Below are 17,439 nucleotides of genomic sequence, written 5' to 3'. Positions count from 1 at the left end.
GGACGGCGTTTGGGCGGGCCTTCCGGCGTGGATCGCCAGCGACATTTTGTAAACTCGGATCTGTTCACTGGTGCTAAGGTTGAGGACGCTGGTCCAGCCCGAGATCAGGGAACCAAGAAGCTGCTGTGCCCACTGCTCTGAGGCAGCTCTGAGGCGGGTCTGAGGCTCGGCGTGGGCACCATCCAGCCTGACTCTGTCGCGGGGCCGGGACGGGAGCCGCCGTGCCCGGGCCCCACCTTCGCACACAGACTCCTTTGGCGGCGGCCGCGCTGATGGGTCCGATTCAGGTAAATGCTGCGCCCTCAGGGCCCTCCCCCAACTCTTCTCATTCTGCACACTTTCTGATCTTACCAATTTTTTCTTACGCGTGTCCTATATTTATATTTATTCGTGGCCCCAAACCTTGGTTTTCCGAATTTTAAAATATGACCTGCGTGGAGAAAAATTGCACAGAACTTACACGTGCAGTTGAATAAGCAGCTCTAAAATTAGTATCTGTTAAGCGCTGAGGTCAAAAAATGCGACCCCAGAAGCCGCCAGTGGGGTTCTTCAAAACAATTATACCCATCCCCCCAAAGTTAAGGTATTTGTCTGTTGTTTAAAGTAAGCCTTTCCTTGCTTTTATTGATAGTTTTGCCAACTATATGGAAAATATTCGACGGCTGTAGTTTAGTTTCGGTCGCTTGTTTTAAAACGTAATGAATGGAATCATATAAGTATTATGATGTGTTTTTCTTCATTTGCACAATATGCTGTGACTTTACCCATGTTTTTCATGCAGGGTATCCATTGTCCTTTTTGTGCAGTATTCTGTAGATATGAATACATGAGTAAAATGTCTGTACGTTTTCCTGTTGAAGGCCTTTTTTTGCCTATGGTTTTTTGTTTGGGTTTTTTTGGGGTTTTTTTTTTCGGATTGCTTTCTGTATCTATAAGCACTAGTACTGTAGCCATACTTGCAATGTGTTCTGGAGTATATAAAGCACACATCTGTCTAGTTTATATTTTTAATTTTTTACTGTATTTAAATTAACGTTTCCACTTACTCATCTTGTTTTGCTCCGTTACTAATTTTAACTTAGTTTTTTGAATGAAAATTATACTTAAACTATTTCATAGTTATATTTTGACACACACTTACGCCTTACATAAACTTACTTTTTAACAGTCTGCACACACACAGAGGGTTTTCGTGTTTTAAGAGATTGTGCTCTTCCACTAATATTTATTTTACTGTTAAATCATTTTCCTTTGGTGATCTTGTAAGAGAAAATGATTTAAATATTTTGTTAAAATACTTGTTTTGGGGGGCTGAAAAGAATCATTGTAAGGATAAGTCATAATGCTTCGAAACCCTAGAAGGATATTAAGAGCTCAAGAAGATATTTCCATGTCTCTATAATGAGGATGGAACAGAGGTCAGGTCCTATAGCTTGTTTCCTTTCTCTTAAGTTTAAAGAGTCCAAAATGAGGTCCAGTTATCCCCAACTGCTGGAGGACAAGCACTTTTACTGATTCTAGGAACAACCCCTTTATCAGAGATTCATTTTGAATGCATAGTCAGAAAATGGTGGTTCTGTTCTCTTCCACAGGAGAGAAGAGCATGTAGGAAATTACAGATAATCTGTCTGAATATTTATGGAAAATTTAACACCAAAGAATATGGATAAGTATTAAAAGTACATATTTTAAAATTATACTATAATTTATATTTAAATTTATATTTATATGTTATAGTAATTTCAAATCAGAATTTAATCTATGGATTATGTAAGCTGGAATTTTATATAAAACAATAATTTTGGGCTTCCCTGGTGGCGCAGTGGTTGAGAGTCCACCTGCCGATGCAGGGGACGCGGGTTCGTGCCCCGGTCCGGGAAGATCCCACATGCCACGGAGCGGCTGGGCCCATGAGCCATGGCCGCTGAGCCTGCGCGTCCGGAGTCTGTGCTCCGCGCTCCACAATGGGAGAAGCCACAACAGTGAGAGGCCCGCGTACCGCAAAAAACAAACAAACAAAAAGAAACAATTTTTAATATAACCAGAGTAAAATTTGAAAAGGAAGTAAAAGAACTCCTGGCCACCTGTTAGGGCCAGCTACAAGCTATGGGAAGAGAAAAATCTGTTATTGGCAAGGGAGAAACAGATAGAAAAAGGGAAACAAATGGAAGTATCAGAAACAGACCTGTATATAAAATGAGACTAAAATTTGATATTTGTGGCTCAGGGCTTTAACAGTGCTATATGACCTGCCAACACCACTTTCTCACCAACATGATCCCTTATTCTTCTGGCTCACTGGGCTCCAGTCACACCATCCTCGTGGATGCTGCTCAAACACACCAGGCATGACTGATAGAGAGGATTTTCACCTTTTTGTCCCACTTCTGGAAAGCCTTTTCTCAAGTTATCCATGTGACTTTATGGCACACCTCTATAACATTTTCTGCCCTCTTTTACATGCTTTATTTTTCCTTTGGACATTTATCTTTGACTTCAGTATTAAACGGTTCACTCATTAATCATCTTTTTCGTCTATGTTGCTGATGGGAATTAAAGTTACATGGCCCTGCTCTTCCCACAGGTTCCACACTCAGCAGAACCACTTATGGACACTGCACTGGTGAGTGTCAGGTGTCCTGGAACTCTTTTGTTGCCACCCTTCCTGGCCTTGGTATCTCAAGACCCTAGAGAAACCCTAAGCCCAGGTTTCTAAGTCCAGGCCAGAGGTTATATGGACAGATAACCATTTTTGGCAGCCAGTGGACTGAGATGTGAAAGGTTGTCTTAGGTACAGGGGTTAGTATGTACAAATGCTTGGGGATGAGAGTGAGATGGGAGTGTTCTAGGACTTCTAGGTCTCTGTTAATGTCTGGTGAGGATGGAGAGCAAGGGGGCCGGAGTCAGGCCTAGAGGGTACTTTGAGAAGTTGCACTTAGAATGGTACTCTCAGAAGTCTGTTCTGAGAGTGATAGCAGCCATGGTATATTTGAAACAGAGGAGAAAAGTGATCTTACTTAGGATTTAAAAGGCTACCTCTGGGTGCAGAGTGCAGAACAGACTGGGGGAGAGGAAGACAAGGAGATAATCAAGGAGGCCGTTGGAGTCATCCAGATAAGCATTGGTTGTGGCTGGACACAGGGTGGGTGGATGTGGAGGTAGGAGAAACACTTGGCTTCTGGATTTGCTTTTAAAGTAGGGGCTGACCAGATTTTCTAAGGTGGAGGAATCACAGATGACTCCAGAGTTTTTTACCTTTGCATCTGGAAGTGTGGAAGTACCATCAAACTGAGATGCAGAAGTTCGTGGTAGGGTCCTTTTTAAAAAGTGAGAGTATTAGGATTGGGGTTTTGGCCATGTTGAGTCTCAGCTGTTTCAGTGACTCCCAAGTATAGGAGACAAGTGGACAGCTGAATATGTGGATCTAGAGTGCTGGGGGAGGCTTCAGGATGCATTAGGGGACAAGGGAGGAGAGGTGGGCTGTGGGTGTCACAAAGACATTCAAAGAACAGGACTGATCATCATCAGTGGCACAGAAGGGGGTGGTGAAAGTCCAGCAGGTGGCCCAGGTTTTCATGGGAGAGTGGCTGTGAAATTGATGCAAAGGGAAAGCAGAAATGGAGGTGAAGTGATAGCGAAGTCAGGCTGCTGTTATTTCTCCTCCTATGCACTCACCAGGCTTTTGTGGTGGAACTTGGGGAGTTTCTGTCACAGTGTCAGATGAGTTTACCTTAGGTGTGTCAAGTGGGTGTGGATTTTAAATGGGTGTTATATGGACAAGCTTCTAATTGGTGAAGAGACATAGTGAGAAATATAGAAGTGGAACCATACCAGGGGTATTTAGATCTGCATGTTTTGACTGAGGTTAAAGTCAGGAACAAGGCCTGGTGGGGAAGCCTTCAGAACAGGGCTTGGAAACTGCCAGTGGAGAGTTGGGGTACTGTGGGATCCTGTTGCATTGGTAGGCACTTTCTGATGCTGTGTGCAGAGGGTATGTGAGGAGGCAGGAGACATGCCAATTTTGTGGGCCGGGTGATGGTGATGGGGATCAGATGTATGAGGAATTAGGCAGTGAGTAATATGCATGTGGGGAAGGTGTGTGACCACGTTGCCCCAGGGCCCTCATACCAGGAGTCTGAGAGGACGATGAGCCCAAGTTTGTTTGTGTCTAGGTAATGTGATCCTGGGTACTCTCAGGCTGTTGTCTCGAAGGACAGGGAGGGGGCCCCACATACCAGGCCCACAGCTTAGATGGCATCTATCTGTCCACCTGCCTGTTGCTGCTGAGAGCTGTACCTAGTGCCCAAGCAAGCACGAGAGTTATTCGGTACCAGTGCCCTCTGAGTTAGGGAGCTGGGGAGGATGATGAACCCAGAGTGAGTATGGGTTAGGGGTACTTATGGGGTCCTGGGGAGAGAGGCTGCTTATGGAGATATCTGTCCCTGTCATCACAGGGCTCTGTGACCTTTGAGGACGTGGCTGTGTACTTTTCCCAGGAGGAATGGAGGCTTCTTGATGAGGCCCAGAGATTCCTGTACCGCGATGTCATGCTGGAGACCTTTGCACTTGTTGCATCATTGGGTAAGGCCCTCACAGCTATCCCAGCATCCTGGGCAGGTCTCTGCCTTTCCCCTTTTTTCCAAAGGCAAGTCTGTTTTTTCACAGCTAGACAGTGGGCACATCTCTAGTACTGCTTCCCTGTCATCTGTGCTGTCGGTGCTAAGGCTGAGTGTGTATATGACCTCCTTTCACAAGTAGCCCTAATGCCAAGTGCTCTGAAGTTTTCTCAGTGAAGGTTTTCTGTGTCAAATGACTTGGAATTAGTCCAGCGGGTTTCATTAGTCTCAGCCACTCCCTGCTAAGTTGACTGTAGACCCATGCCACCTCTGTACTCCAGGTTCTGCCCATTTCTGGCTGTCATTTCCTGGGGCCTGACTGTACCAGGAATTGCTCGGACCCGACATGGTCACTGTTTGTGGGGTCCACCTGGCTGTTGCATGATATTCTCCTCAAAGATTAAATATGTGATACTGTTTTTCTTTCCTGAGATTGTTTTGGAATTGATTGCCCTTGTGGGCGAGTACTGACCGCCTACCTGTCCTGTCTTTCCCTTAGGACTTGCATTTTCTAGGTCCCATGTTGTCCAAGTGGAGCTGGGAGGAGAACCCTGGGTACATGACAGAGTGGACATGACTCCAGGCACAACATGAGGGGCTCAAAGTGAGCCTGGGTCTGGTGATTGGCATCAGGGGAAGGATGTGATATTATGGTTGGAGTCCAGTCATATCAGGAACATGTCCTGTGCCCAGCACTGTTTTGGTGCCAAGGACAGTAACTGTGTACCACATTTCTATCTTTCCTACCCATTCTTGACACTTTACTCTTTTGGCCTACACTTAACGTGTCATGAGTTCTGCACCTATCCTCAAAATAGTCCTTGAACACCAGCTACTCAGTGACAATCGGATTTTCCTGGGCCTGGACACAGCTTTCCATACAGCACACATGTGTCACTAGCAACCAAGGCCCTGGTGAAAACCGTTCCTGGAGGAGTGAGTTGTGGACCCCAGCTCCTCCATGTGCTCCACCCCATCCTTGTGTCTTTTGCCTGGTGAGTTCTTCCTGTTCTGTGACGTGGAGAGGCCCAGTCCTGCACAGCTGCCCTTTCCTTACCTGCCCCCAGCTCCCTTGTCCTGAAAACAGTCCCATGGAATATTTCCTTGGTATGTCAGACACATATTTGTTATTTGTGATGGGGCTGCCTCCTTCTACCAAAATCTACATGAAGTTCATCCATATGTCTGTGCTTTCAGGTTGTTGGCATGGAGCAGAGGTCAAGGAGACACCTTCTGAGCAGAATGTTTTTGTAGAAGTACCACGAATAAATACTTTAAAGACAAACCTGTCCACCCTGGAGGCCTATCCCTGGGAGAGGTGTAGCCCGGACTTAGAAGGTGGTTTGCATCTAGCTGAGGACCTCGGAACAAACCCTGGCCAGAAACTGTGTGGGTCAGGTGTGAAATTTCACCAGCACAGTGGAAAGAAACTCTTTAGAAGAGACGTGGGTAAAGCCTTTATGAACAGCCACACAGTCCATACATCCGAGAAGTCTTCCACATGCCAGGAGGCTGGGAAGAATTTCCCTGGTAGCTCTAGCCTTCTCCAGCACCAGGTCACTCCACAAAAGGACGCCGAATGTGTGGAAACCTTTCACAATGAACAAAGGCATTATAAGTGCAGTGAATGTGGTAAAGCCTTCTGCCGCAAGTACAGGCTTGCTCAGCACCAGAGAGTCCACACTGGAGAGAGGCCTTATGAATGCAGTGAATGTGGGAAAACCTTCAGCTATAAACACATACTTATTCAGCACCAGAGAGTCCACACTGGAGAAAGGCCTTATGAGTGCAGGGAATGTGGGAAAGCTTTTAGCAACAAACCCACACTTGTTCGGCACCAGCGAATTCACACTGGAGAAAGGCCTTATGAGTGTAGTGAATGTGGAAAGTTCTTTAGCCAAAGCTCCAGCCTCAGTGAACATCAGAGAATTCACACTGGATCACGGCCTTATAAATGCAACGAATGTGGAAAATTCTTTACATCCAACTCCAACCTAATTAAACACCGGCGAGTTCACACAGGCACAAGGCCTTATGAGTGCAGTGAATGTGGGAAATTCTTTAACCAAAGTCCCAGCCTCATTAAACATCAGAGAATCCACACTGGTGAAAGGCCATATGAATGCAGTGAATGTGGGAAACTTTTTAGCCAAAGCTCTACCCTCATTAAGCACCAGAGAGTTCACACTGGAGCAAGGCCTTATAAATGCATTGAATGTGGGAAACTTTTTAGCCAAAGCTTTGGCCTCACTCAACACCAGAGAACTCACACTGGAGAAAGACCATATGAGTGCACTGAATGTGGAGAATTCTTTAGCCAAAGCATCCAACTTACTCAACACCGAAAAGTTCACAGTACAGAGAGGCCTCTTGAGTGTAGCAAATGTGGAAAAGTCTTTAGTCAAAAGTCTGCTCTGACTGAGCACCAGAAACATCACAGCCCAGACAGACCCTTTGAATGCAGAGAATGTAGGAAAGCTTTCAGCCGAAGGTCTAACCTCATTCGTCACCAGAAAGTTCATACTGGAGAAAGGCCTTCAAATGAGATGAGAGCAGCAAATGAGCTGTCTCCTTAGTTAATACATCATAATAGGCTCTGTGAGGAAGTCATCAACTGGAAGTTGAATGCCATACATCTCAACAGCCCTAGTGTGTAGATTGCCTGTGAGTACCAGGTTCATAGGAAGCTTTTAAGGAGCTACACTCTACTTTCTATCCTGTGCAGGGCCCTTGCCAGACTAACGTCAGTGTGAGTTTCTGTGGTAAAAATCATCTTACCAATACCAAGTGGCGGTCGCCTCAGTGTGATCAGAGTAGGTAGACCTCTGTGCTCTCGCATCCTGTGGAGGGAAGCATGAGTAGCCTGAGCACTTGGGTGGTGTTATCATTCTTTTGTGTCTAACTGACTAGGCCATGGACTTAACCAGCTTTGAACAAGGTGACCCAGTCTGGGTTCTGCTGGTGGCTTACAGAGGATTACCTTTTTCAGTGGCATTATTTTATGTCATACTCCGGATGGATTTTTCTAGCTCTATGTCACCTGTTTGGGAACTTTGTATACCTCAGTGGGGATAGTATCATGGCAGAGAATAGTTTTCATTGCAGTTTGTGTCTAATTTGCATTGTTGTCCAAGGCCTCCTGCAGGGCTTTGTGGGAATAATGTTGTGACCTGGATATCAGAATTTTTGGTGGGTCCTGACATCACCCTGAGATGAGGACAGTTGTGAGAACCACCAGTGTTTTTTGGAGCAGCATGAGTTGTTCTCTTTTTCACATAGGATGTCACATCATACCCCCAATACTGTTCAAGAGAAGTTCTCTAAGTCCAGCTGGAAAAGAGCCATGAGCCATAATGTCCACAACATGGTAGGCTGGTGTTGCTGAGTGTTAGATTACAGGCATTAGGTGGCAACCATGTTTGGTACAGAAACATTCAGGGAAGTAGTAGGGAGTGAGAGACAAGCAAACAAGTAGGGATGAGCCTTTTCTAAAGCTGCATCCAGTAAAGCAAGTGTACTCCGATAAAAAGAAAAATTGCTGTAATTTGGGATCTTTAGGAAAATAAAAAAGTTGCATTCACAAACGTACAGGGATTATGGCCATTTGGGATAAAGTTTTTGCAGAAATCCTTAGGAGGTACAGAGCTGTTTCTCTTCTCCTGAGGTCCAAGTCCGTGTCAGACTGAATACTGTAAAGGTTTTAGGATCCCATAGCATCTCCAAATTGTTTATCTCAAGGCCATTGCTGCACAATGGAAAAAAAAAAAAAATGAGGAAAGGGGGGAAATCGTGTAGTCCTGGCATGTTATTTTTATGATTCAGTAAGAGGTCCTGGATAACTCAAGTAGAAACACCTTCCTTGCTATAAAGACGGGTGTCTTTATTGCTACTGTGAGAGTCCCTCCCATGAGACAAGAAGAGGTGATGGAGTTAACATGTTGGTTTCCAGAGTTCTACTTTTCCAAAAAGGAGATTCAGATTTTTATGTGAAGCCAATTTTTATTAAAACTTAATCGAGCTATATAGTTGGTATGCACTGAACTGAATATACTTAAAATGTACAGCTTGGTAAGTTTTAGTATGTGTAAAATCACAGCCATCATTATAGTAACAACCATCAGTTCCATATCTACCTTCTGACATCTCTCCATGGGCTCCCAGGCAACTACTGTTGACTTTCTTTCACATTCGATTAATGTTTTCTAGAGTTTTAATATCATTGGAATCTTAATGTGTTTACTTTTTTATTTGCCTTTTTCCTTCATGGTGCGTAATTATCTTGAGAATCATCCAAGTTGCTGATGTGAATAGTTGTTTTTTTTTCTTTTTGCCATGCTGCAAGGCTTGTGGGATCTTAGTTTCCTGACTGGGGACTGAACCCAGGCCCTGAGCGATGAAAGCACGGAGTCCTAACCACTGGACCCCTAGGGAATTCCCTAATAGTTTATTGTTTTAATTCCTGAAAAATACAGTTTGGATATACCACCCTTTGATTGTTTATCTATTCATCTGTTAAAGGATGGGGTTTTGTGGTTTGTTTCTGGTTTGGCTATCACAGATAAGCTTATTATGAACATGTACATAAAATCCTTTATATGAATATATGGTTTCATATTCTAAAGTGAATGACTGTACCCTTTTGCTTTGCCATCAATGGTATGGGAGCATTCAAGTTCCCCTATATTCTTCACCTGTACTTGGTTGTTATATTAAATGTATTAAATATTAACCTGTTTTTAAAGTGTGTAGAGTTATCTTACTGTGGTCTGATGGCATTTCCCTAATGGTTCATCATGTTGAACATTTTAAATGTGTTCATTTGTCAGCTGTGTATCTCAAATGTTCACAGTAGTTATTTTCCAACTGGTAGTGAATGTTGGCTGATATTTCCCTTTTTATAATAACTAAGAAGACAATAAAAAATGTGTTAGAACATGACTTTTCTGAAGTTACTTTGCTGGGTGGAATGTTTGTGCTATTCCCAACGTACAGTCCTCATTAACTTATTCTCCATTACTTTTTTTTAAAATTGATTTTTGGCTGGGTTGAGTCTTCGTTGGTGGGCGCGGGCTTTCTCGTTGTGGTGAGTGGGGGCTGCTCTTCGTTGCGGTGCGCAGACTTCTCATTGCGGTGGCTTCTCTCGCTGCGGAGCACAGGTTCTAGGCATGCAGGCTTCAGTAGTTGTGGCTCATGGGCTCTAGAGCACAGGCTCAGTAGTTGTGGCACATGGGCTTAGTTGCTCCGTGGCATGTGGCATCTTCCAGGACCAGAGCTTGAACCCGTGTCCCATGCATTGGCAGGCGGATTCTCAACCACTGCACCACCAGGGAAGCCCCGTTACTTTCTTAAGTCTAGACAAGTAATAAAACAATGAATCGACCCTTGGTTATAGTGTTTGCCAATTTCCCTGGTACAAATACTCCAACTGGCAATTTCAACCTGTGAACATGAGGTTGTTACCAAACCAGGTAGCATTTCCAGAGATGCACAAGCCAAACACTGACACCAAGGTTTGCGGGAGAGAAAAAATTCATTCACAGGGCAGACAAGGGAGGAGACAGGAGAGCAAGCCTGAGATCCACCTCCCTAGAGTTGGGGTCCTTGAGTTACTTATGGGATAAAGACACAGGGTGGTCTTAGGTGTGGGGAAAGGTGGTAGGGTGTGAGAAAAGGTGAGGTGATCGGTGTGTGTGGATGTATCTGCATTACATGCTTCTTCATGGGACGCATGTTCAGAAATAGTCACTTTGCATGATCTGAGGGTGGAGTTTTTGGCCATCTGATGTCCAAAGGGCATTCACTGAACACTTGTGCAGGCCAAATTTTATGGGTTGGTAATTACAATCAGTCTTAGCTAGCTCAAAGTGTGTAAGAGCTGACTCTTAAGTTCCTAAAAAACAACTGGGGGGACTTCCCTGGTGGCACAGTGGTTAAGAATCCGCCTGCCAATGCAGGGAACACGGGTTCAAGCCCTGGTCCAGGAGGATCCCACACGACGTAGAGCAACTAAGCCCGCGCGCCTAGAGTCCGTGCTCTGCAATGAGAAGCCACTGCAATGAGAAGCCGGCACACCACAACGATGAGTAGCCCCCGCTCGCCACAAGTAGAGAAAGCCCGCATGCAGCAACAAAGACCCAACGCAGCCAAAAAATAAAAATAAAAACAACTGGGGCTCCCTTTACTGTAGTGACCCATACATCAGAGGTGTTATTTACAGGGGTCGTTAGGGAGTTGTGTGGTATTACTTAGGCCATGTGAAGCTTGGAGCGTACGCAACTAAAGAGAAAAAAACTAAAACGAGCTTAATCAGTGAAGGCAGTTTATAAGCAGAGGGGTTTTGACAAGCTGTTTCCCTTATCTGTGGTTCTGTAAGACAAACTCAAGGATTTCTGTTACCAGCTTCTGTTAACCCTATGGGGCATGGTTTCAAGGTCACTCACTGTGGTCTTGGGAAGATGTGAAGTAGCACACCATTATAGTCTGTTTCTATTATACAGATACCCATAAATAACATTGAGAACATAGATTAGGGTAAAATGTAAAAGAATTCCGAAGGGACAAGTTTTGAGTATTATCACTTGACCTGTGTAAAGGATGACATCACAGGCCTGAGTTTTCCAGTCTATACATTCCAAAGAAGTGTGGCACTTACTTGCCCAACTCCTGTGAGACAATCTCCAAGCTCTTGATACATTCACTAATAAAAGTGTCCTTATTTACCTGGTCCTTGGGTTGTGCTAGGCAGTTTATGCTAATACTGTGATTTATGGTGGGGGGGCCTTAGGTCTCTGTATCAGTTTGACATTTGGAGAAGCTAGAGAGTAAGGGCAGCCACACAGTTGTCCCTGTGTGTGACAGATACTCCAAAAAAACCTGGACAACACCAAGGCTTGTGTAAGGTTCCCTAGTTAGCAATACTTCATGTGTGCTGTCACACATTGATGCTGTGAGACTTAAGTGAGGGGGCAACTGGAACCTGGCAATGTGGTCCCACTTGGACTCTGTCCTATTGCGCCATCTTCATTTGCTGCTTTTCATCTGTATCCTTTCACTGTAATAAACTGTAGCTACTGAGCTTAACTTTCTTTAACTTCCTTTCACCTGTAACAGATACGTTTCTCTAGAACTTTTTTTTTTTTTTTTTGGCTGAGTTGGGTCTTTGTTGCTACTCGCAGGCTTTCTCTAGTTGCAGCAAGCTACTCTTCGTTGTGGTGCGTGGGCTTCTCATTGCGGTGGCTTCTCTTGGAGCACGGGCTGTAGGCGCGGGCTTCAGTCGTAGAGCCAGTGATGGTGTCTCATCCAGTGACCGACACATATTTCTTACTCCACATTTTGATATGTATTCAGTTCTTCTTATTTATTATATAAATTTATTTATGGCTGTGTTGGGTCTGTTGCTGTGCGCGGGCTTTCTCTAGTTGCGGTGACTGGGGGCTACTCTTCATTGCGGTGCACGGGCTTCTCATTGTCGTGGCTTCTCTTGTTGCAGAGCACCAGCTCTGGGCGCATAGGCTTCAGTAGTTGTGGCACGTGGGCTCAGTAGTTGTGGCTTGCAGGCTCTAGAGCACAGGCTCAGTAGTTATGGCGCACGGGCTTAGTTGCTCTGCAGCATGTGGGATCTTCCCAGACCAGGGCTCAAACGCGTGTTGCCTGCATTGGCAGGCGGATTCTTAACCACTACGCCACCAGGGAAGCCCTCTAGAACTGTTTTTCCCAATTTCATTGAGTAACTACATAATCACTGTTAATAACTTTTTGTAATATTCATTTCAAGTATTTTTCAGAGATAATTTCAACTCCCTGTGCATTCACTGTTGCTGCAATTTCAGGTGACTTGATAAATCAGTTCCCATCAAGGAGATGGGATCATGGACTCCCAAACCTTTGTCTCCTGAGTAGGATGCTCCCTTCGCACCCAGGCTTCGAAAGTTAGAAAGTCACAAGCTATCTTGGCAGGAATTGACATGATAATTTGCTCTCCTTTATGGATAGGTTTCAGTCCTTAAATGTGCCTGTTTCTGAAAGTCTGCCGATTCCTGAATGCCAGACTTCCCAAAAGCTCATATGAGACCTGCTCTGGCTTTTTTTGAGGTGACTGCCTGACAATTTGAACTCTCCCTTACAGGCAGGCAAACAGGAAGTTCCCTTTTTTTGTTGTTGAATCAGATACCAAGTTCAATTCACTGTTAGTTCACAAGTTTGCAAACCTTTCAATGGTTCAACCTGTTAAAACTTAGTTGAGTTTGGACTTGTGACAAACTGATACACATGTGAGATTGAAAAGGCAATATTTTCTATTCTTGCTGAACTTGCTGTTATCTATGTTTTGTATATACTGAATACAAAAATGAAAAATGCAAATGTAAATTTTGTGATGAATTTCCTGAAGAGTGGATATTCACTAAATGTGGTAAAAGTCCTCTCCGTGGTCTTTGTATGATATGCAGTTGTTCATTCAAAATTGAAAATGATGGACAGTTTACTAACAGTTAAGCACAAGAGATGTATGATTTCCTCAACTAGTGTCAAAGCAAGTGAAAAAATATTTTTTAAGACAAATTCAGATTAAGAAGGTAAAATAGTAATAGGAGAAGTTGTAAGGAGCTTCCACACTGAGTATCATCAGTGCTCCAGCTCACACTACTGTTGAGCCTGTGTCTCACTAATCAATGTTCAGTGGACAAAAGGAACAAGATAAACTGGATGTATCCACTGTAGAAGCTATGTTACAACCTATTATGTTTATTGTGGAAGTCCCACTGAGATACTGTCTGCACTGTCTGTCACCGCAGACCCCAGCCTTCCACCAGGTGCAGTACCCACAGATGTCTCTTGTGCCTTGCTGCTCAAGGGCAACTTGAGTCCGTGAAGACATGTTAAGTCAGCAGTAGGTCTAAACTCTGCTCTGTGTTGAGTTTCGTGGCTTTTCGTTCTCAGTTTGACACCTGGATTTTGTTGTTAGTTCCCTGTTGTTTGAGGTACTTGGTGGATCAGGCCATTCCTTTTCATACCTTTTTTGATGTCCTTTGAGTTATGTTTTTTGGTTGTTGTTTTTTTTCCTGGGCTGTCTGGACCACACAGGGAAGTCCCGTGTGCCTGTGTTTCTGAATAGCATAACTATCCTAAGGATGATTTGGGCCTTCAGTGGCCACTCTGGGGGACACTTGATTTGAACAAAAGGGTTAATTTGAAAGACACCTTTGAAAATAAAGGAAATAAGTGTTCTCAGGCCCAATGGATAGTATTTTTTCTTAGTATGCAGAGGACTCCAAATTAAACTCTGAAATAAAAGTTACATCACTAAAAGATTCTTTGGCCAAAACTAATGAGCAAGTTGACAAACTCAGCAGGAACAAAGGAGACTCATTCACCTGTAAATCCACCCTCTCCTTGTCCTGCAGTAGCCTGCCACATCCAGCACTCCCATCTCCTTATCCTTCTGATCTCTCTCCTTAGCATCTCTCCCCCTACTCTTTCCCTTGCTCAGACCCCCTACTGTAACCGAGCAAAAGCCAAACTGACATTGTTTGCAGCAAAGTAAGAGTTTGTTGCAGGGCACCAATCAAGGGAGTGGGAGACAAGTCTGACACTGCAATTGGGTCTTTCAGTTGTGGGGTTTTAGAGGGGAGGAACAAAGAAGCTGGGGTTAATCGTCTTGTGACGTTTCTTAACCATAGTTTCAGGAATAAGGATGCCTATGGTTTACGAGTCTCTGGTCTGGTGGTCCATGACCAGGAAAAATCGATTGTATAGTAATTTAATCATTAAAATGAAAATATTTTTAAACTATACGAGATTTTCAGACAGACTAGAAAAAATTCCTAATTTCAACAGTTGGGAGTCACAGAGGTGCTGATGTTAAGAGCAGCTGTTTCATGTCATTTTACCAATGGTGTTAAACGTGAAGGTTGAGACCTAATTCAAAAATAGAACTTGGAATAATTAGCCCCGGGACATCCCTGGTGGTCCAGTGGTAAAGAATCCTGCCTTACAATGCAGGGGATGTGGGTTCAATCCATGGTCAGGGAACTAAGATCCCACGTGCCACGGGGCAACTGAGCCCACGCGCCAGAACTACTGAGCCCACACGCCTCAATGAAGATCCCGCGCGTGCCACAACTGAAAACCTGACGCAGCCAAAAATAAATAAAATAAATAAATAATAAAAATTTTTAGAAAGAATAATTAGCCCCTTCTGAACTACAAAACCTGGCAGCTCATATTTACAAGACAGGATCTGAAGAAAACGTGTCCCTGCAGATCAGCAGGAGCTACAGGGCCCACGTCCCAACCAACCACCTATTGAAAAGGACACGTGTAAATACTGTAAATAGAAGAGAAACTGGAAAAAAGGGTCTCCAATCTTATGAAGAAAAACCAAGTTATTTCAAATAACTCACAGATTTTCCCCATTTCAACAGTAACACTTGGACCATTGACTGAAAAATCACAAGAATTCCTCCTGCTCTGTGATACCATCCCTGTAAATTTAATAGAAAGAGACTTACTAAACTACACACTGCTAATTATCCTATGGGTAAAAGGAGAAATTACAAGGGAAATTTTAAAAACAAATATTTTGAACTAGATGAAGATAAAAATGCTACATATAAAAATTGATGTGGGAACTTCCCTGGTGGTGCAGTGGTTAAGACTCCACACCCCAAATGCAGGGAGCCCAGGTTCGATCCCTGGTTAGGGAACTAGATCCCACATGCATGCCGCAACAAAGAGTTCACATGCCACAACTAAGGAGCCCGCGAGGTGCAACTAAGGAGCCTGCCTGTCGCAACTAAGACCTGGTGCAACCAAATAAATAAATAAATAAATTTTTAAAAAACCAAAATCTACAAACCCATTATCATTCATCTATATAGATGTAAAATACATTAACAAAATATCAGAAAACCGTCTTGCCAACATACACAAAGGATTATACAACATGATCTGGGGGATTTGTCCCAGGAAATACAAGGTTGGCTTAACATCTGAATATCAATTAATGGAATAAACCATATAATAAAATAAAAGACAATAAGACCTCCCCACAACCACACGATTATTATCTCAATAAATGGAAAAAACTGGAACGGAGAGTATAGAAATAGATCCACACAAATACATTCAAGTGGTCTTTGATAAGGGAACAAAGGAAAAGGAATGGAGAAAGAAGTCTTTTCAACAATGGGCTTTAAAAAGTGATCCAGGGACTTCCCTGGTGGTCCAGTGGTTAAGACTCCACGTTCCCAGGGACTTCCCTGGTGGCACAGTGGCTAAGAATCCGCCTGCCAATGAAGGGGACACGGGGTCGAGCCCTGGTCCGAGAAGATCCCACATGCCACAGTGCAACTAAGCCCATGCGCCATAACTGAGCCTGCACTCTAGAGCCCGTGAGCCATAACTACTGAGCCCATGTGCCACAGCTACGAAGCCGGTGCGCCTAGAGCCTGTGCTCCACAACAAGAATAACCACCACAATGAGAAGCCCTCGCACCACAATGAAGAGTAGCCCGCGCTCGCTGCAACTAGAGAAAGCCTGCATGCAGCAATGAAGACCCAACGCAGACAAAAATATAAGTAAATAAATAAATAAATTTATTTAAAAAAAAAAAAGACTCCATGCTCCCAATGCAGGGGCCCCGGTAGGGGAACTAAGATCCCACATACCACAATTGAGCCTGTGCACTGCAACTAGAGAAGCCTGCACGCCACAGTGAAGACCCAGAGAGCCAAAATAAAATTAAATTTTAAAAAAAAGCATGCTAAGAGATAGTAAAATAGGTAATAAATTATGTATTGTTTATAAAATAAATAAAGAATAAAAAAGTGATCCAGGGAATTCCCTGGTGGTCCAGTGGTTAGGGCTCCGTTTCCACTGCAGGGGGCATGGGTTTGAGACCTGGTAGGGGAACTAAGATCCTGCAAACTGTGCAGCACAGCCAAAAAAAAAGTGATCCAGACACACATCTTATACCTTTTACAAATATTTTCTAAAAACTATAAAACATCTCAAAGATAACACAGGAGACAATGTAAGTTATGTTGGGTTTAGCAATCACTTTTTAGATACAACACCAAAAACACAATCCATGAAAGAAAAACTTAGTAATCTGGACTTGACTAAAATTAAAAATTTCTGCTCTGCAAAAGACACTGTTAAAAGAATATGAGGGGCTTCCCTGGTGGCGCAGTGGTTGAGAGTTCGCCTGCCGATGCAGGACACAGGTTCATGCCCCGGTCTGGGAAGATCCCACATGCTGCGGAGCGGCTGGGCCCATGAGCCATGGTCACTGAGCCTGCGCTCCGCAACGGGAGAGGCCACAACAGTGAGAGGCCCGCGTACCGCAAAAAAAAAAAAAAAAAAAAAAAAAAAAATAGAATATGAAGAGGGACTTCCCTGGTGGTCCAATGATAAAGAATCTGCCTTCCGATGCAGGGGACATGGGTTCGATCCTGGTCAGGGAACTAAGATCCCACATACGCGGGGCAACTAAGCCCACACGCCACAACAACTCAGCTCACACACCTCAACGAGAGAGCCCGTGTGCTGTAAACTACAGAGCCCACACACCCTGGGGCCTGCATGCCACAACTAGAGAGAAGTTCACGCACCACAATGAAGAACCTGCACACCACCACAAAAGATCCCATGTGCTGCAACTAAGACCTGATGCAGCCAAAAAAAAAAAAAAAAAAAAAGCTAGCCATCAAAGGCTTATTTAAAAAACAAAAATACGAAGATATTCATCATATATCATTAGGGAACTGCAAATGAAAGCAACAACAATATAGTATTACTACACACATATGTGAATGGTAAAAA

At 43.9% G+C, this 17,439-nt stretch overlaps 1 protein-coding gene across 3 annotated transcripts; it reads left to right on the top strand.

The window, feature by feature from the left end:
• LOC131744792 (zinc finger protein 548-like) lies at positions 1 to 9,548 on the top strand. 3 transcript variants are annotated; one of them, XM_059044661.2, is made up of 4 exons: positions 1 to 287; positions 2,585 to 2,623; positions 4,455 to 4,581; positions 5,814 to 9,548. In XM_059044661.2, exons 1-4 carry the CDS (start codon positions 273 to 275, stop codon positions 7,190 to 7,192), a joined length of 1,560 nt encoding a protein of 519 aa, XP_058900644.1. In that variant the 5' UTR covers positions 1 to 272; the 3' UTR covers positions 7,193 to 9,548. The 3 variants fall into 3 exon arrangements, with proteins under 3 accessions (XP_058900644.1, XP_066876060.1, XP_066876059.1); XM_067019959.1 differs by lacking the exon at positions 5,814 to 9,548 and adding an exon at positions 5,116 to 5,798 and having other exon boundaries at positions 21 to 287; XM_067019958.1 differs by lacking the exon at positions 2,585 to 2,623 and having other exon boundaries at positions 21 to 287.
• Positions 9,549 to 17,439: the final 7,891 nt, after the last annotated feature.

The sequence above is a fragment of the Kogia breviceps genome, chromosome 18 (genome assembly GCF_026419965.1).
Source record: "Kogia breviceps isolate mKogBre1 chromosome 18, mKogBre1 haplotype 1, whole genome shotgun sequence".
NCBI classification, from domain to species: domain Eukaryota; kingdom Metazoa; phylum Chordata; class Mammalia; order Artiodactyla; family Physeteridae; genus Kogia; species Kogia breviceps.
The sequence above is the reverse complement of the archived record's forward strand: the minus strand, read 5'-3'. Positions and strand labels throughout refer to the sequence as shown.

What these genes read in the sequence shown, in the direction of transcription:
- LOC131744792 (XM_059044661.2), top strand. An exon ending in CACTTATGGACACTGCACTG is followed by an intron (nt 2,624 to 4,454) that starts GTGAGTGTCAGG and finishes CTGTCATCACAG; the next exon opens with GGCTCTGTGACCTTTGAGGA. An exon ending in TGCACTTGTTGCATCATTGG is followed by an intron (nt 4,582 to 5,813) that starts GTAAGGCCCTCA and finishes CTGTGCTTTCAG; the next exon opens with GTTGTTGGCATGGAGCAGAG.